The following is a 3,078-nucleotide window of genomic DNA, read 5'->3' as shown; positions in this document are numbered from 1 at the left end:
AGACACTCTTGGGTGAAATGGGCCTTTATCAGCTGAAAACAGTCAATGAGAATCAATGTTCCAATCAGACAATGCATCATGGCAGCCTTACCTTCTACAATCCTCTCCGACTTCTGCGTACGGGTTGGCGATGCACGTTCCGCCGTCGTCTTGGGCCGACCCTCCTTCTCCCTCCGCTCTCTCCTCCCTCTCGTCCTTCTCTTCCCTCTCGTCCAGTATCTTCCTCTCCTGGCTGAGCGACCGCCTGGTGTGCAGCACCTCGTGCGGCGACTGCGTACAGTCCAGACTCTTGGCTTCGGGGCGGGCCTCGCGGTGCCGGTGTCGTCTGTGCCGGGCCCCTTCCTCCGGGACCTGACTGGACCTGAACCTCCGGGCCATCTTGTGTCTGCCTCCGCCTGCGGCTCGGTGGTTGGCGCCTCCCGTCTTCTCGTCGCCCAGGTTTACCAGAGGCTCGGCCGACGGAGGCTCGGGGATGGGAATGGAGATGGACATTGGGGGCTCCGGTAGGGGCATCCCCACCGACATGGGCGACTCGGGAAGGTGAGCCGGGCTGGGTTCTGGTGAGAGAGCGGGGCGTTGGTGGGGGATGGTGGGAGTTTCAATGGTGTCCTCCGTCGGGCTGAACAGCTCCTCTCTGCTCGTCAACTGACGACGCTTGCGCAGCTGGTTGGCCCTCTGCTCCCACACGGACATGTTGACTTTCCTCCTACGCTCCCGGCGGTTGGAGAAGGCGCTGGAGCCATTGAGGGGTCGCTCATCGGCGGCACCTGCCGCATCTGGATCTTCTGGGAAGGTCGGTCGCCCTCTGTGGATGGCCCGTTTCCTGTACAGGTAGGGTCTTCTTCTGCCACTAAGGACCACAACATAGAACACATCAATACACGGCAGCAACGGACCCACAGGTAAGGAAATGGTGACAAAAAAAACAAACATCAAGGCTCGTATCCATTCAGCATACCATTTATGTGTATATATATTTTTAAAAAAAATCTCTAAACAAATCAAATTAAAGTTGCAAGAAAAGGACAAACCTTTTCTGTGAATTTATAATGTTAGTTGAACAAAAAAAAATTCCCATGGAAAAGTGTGCAAAAATTACAAAGACATCCAAAAAATTAAAATACCTGAGAGGTAAGGACGGATCAAAAGTAAAAGAGGAAAAAAAAAACAAACCCACAAGAACAAAAAAGGGAAGGTGCAGGATTAAAGTGCAAACATCGTTTCAAAAAAAAGAAAAAAAAGAATAATAATAATCTCAACAATCGAGTAGGGAAACTCAAGAGAGGAATTCCGTGTGACAGAGATGCATACAGTTATACTTACTGGTGCTCAGATTCTGTTGTTGTCCATGTGATCAATGAGTGATTATTTGAAAACAAGACATTAGTGTTTTACAACATACACAGAACATTTGTTGTGACACAGAACAAAATCTGTCAAAAGCTGTCGGCTGAATTCAGCGCTTTGTGATTCAGAAATTTAGATTTCAGTCTCTTCCAGGAGAAGCGTAACACAGGGCTTCAGACTAACGTTTTCACTGGTGGCACCTCCGAACCTTGTCACAGGCAAACATCTTCTCATCTGCAATTTACAGATGTTCCCTAAACGCCCCACATTGCATAACCGTGCTTGGTGGTTGTGGTGAGCTCAGGCAGGTGTGTGACCAAAAAAACACTTTGAAAACAGTAAACTAGGGCGTTCTCATGCTAGATATGTCCGATACAGTACCTGCATGCGCTGTTCTGCTCATAGAAAACAGCGAATGCGGGTGCATTTCACAAGAAGACTGCAATTTTCAGCCTAAATGAAACCGCTGCGGTTAACACAGTAGCTGCCTGCGGTTACAGCGACACCAGCACAGCCTGATGATGGTGCACGAATGCGACTGGTTGAAATTTCACTCTCAGAAAAAGGTCAGTCTGCAGCCCTGTAACATTAAATGTTTTTTTTCCCCCCAAATTCAAACGATTGTAGTTGATCCAAAGGCTGACAGAAAATCAATGACATTTTGGTCAAGTGCCACATCACAAGCATATAACAAGACAACGTGATGGAGCCAGAAAAACTCTGCTCAGATCAGCATCCTGATAGCTGCAACGCTTACAAGACTAACATTCAAATATGCAACGGACAGATGATACATTCAGTGTCACGATTAGAGAGACGTTAAAAGAGCCTACGCTGCTGTAACACTAAGCTGCGTCCATGACTTTAGTAAGGCGCATATCGCTGCTTCTTTGTCTTATTAACTGATACACACAGGTGCATACTGGGGAGGCCTGCAGGCAGAGACTGGTCTCAGTCCATTTAGATGTAAAATCAACTTGCAGAAGCTTAAAAAGTCTTTTAATTACATTTAATTATATGCACTTAAGCACAAATTTGAAGTAGCTAATTGGAGTCTTTTCTCTTCATGCCACTTTAAGTACATTTTCCTGATTATACCTATGTACTAACACCTACGTAACTTTATAAATACATGGCTTTTACTGGTAACAGGGTATTTTTACAGTGTTGCGTTAGTGCTTCATGTACAGGATCTAAATACTTCTTCCACCGCTTCTAAGGAAAACTGGTTGGATGATTACGAGCCATATCATACGACTCCAGACTGAGATGCCTTGTTTTTTTCCTTGTGTGTCTCTATTCCACAAATCGCCAAATAAAGACAAAAAAAGAGCTATTTTGAAACTTTCAAACATCTAACGCTCCAAACTTGAGCATCTACTGCAGAAAAGAAAATCTACCTTTGATAGTAACAGATGTCTCCCTGGCTTTCTTATCTCATTTTATACAAATTCAGCTTCAACGGGTAAATCCTGCAACAATTACCGGCATGAATTACTGAACTCATTTTAAAGGCTCTGCGAGTTGATTTTCTTGTTGTATGGGTTTAAATACTGTTCGGAAAATCTGGCTTGTATATACTTGGAGTTTAAAGTTAATACAGTTGAAAGCAGAAGTTCACATCCGCTGTATAAAAAGACATAAAAGCTTTTTTTTTCTCACTGTCTGACATTAAATCAGACTAAACTCTTCCTGTTTCAGGTCAGTCAGGATCACCAACATTATTTCTAT

At 45.0% G+C, this 3,078-nt stretch overlaps 1 protein-coding gene across 1 annotated transcript in view; it reads right to left on the bottom strand.

Moving 5' to 3' along the window:
• cacna1eb (calcium channel, voltage-dependent, R type, alpha 1E subunit b) overlaps positions 1-3,078 on the bottom strand; it is a 71,453-nt gene that overhangs the window by 20,716 nt on the left and 47,659 nt on the right. Inside the window, 1 exon segment of the mRNA XM_008291122.1 lies at positions 71-850. Within this exon segment, the coding sequence (XP_008289344.1) occupies positions 71-850 (780 nt within the window).

This window comes from Stegastes partitus, unplaced genomic scaffold, assembly GCF_000690725.1.
Source record: "Stegastes partitus isolate 25-593 unplaced genomic scaffold, Stegastes_partitus-1.0.2 Scaffold719, whole genome shotgun sequence".
NCBI classification, from domain to species: domain Eukaryota; kingdom Metazoa; phylum Chordata; class Actinopteri; family Pomacentridae; genus Stegastes; species Stegastes partitus.
Note: the sequence above shows the minus strand (reverse complement) of the source record. Positions and strands in the feature narration are given on the sequence as shown.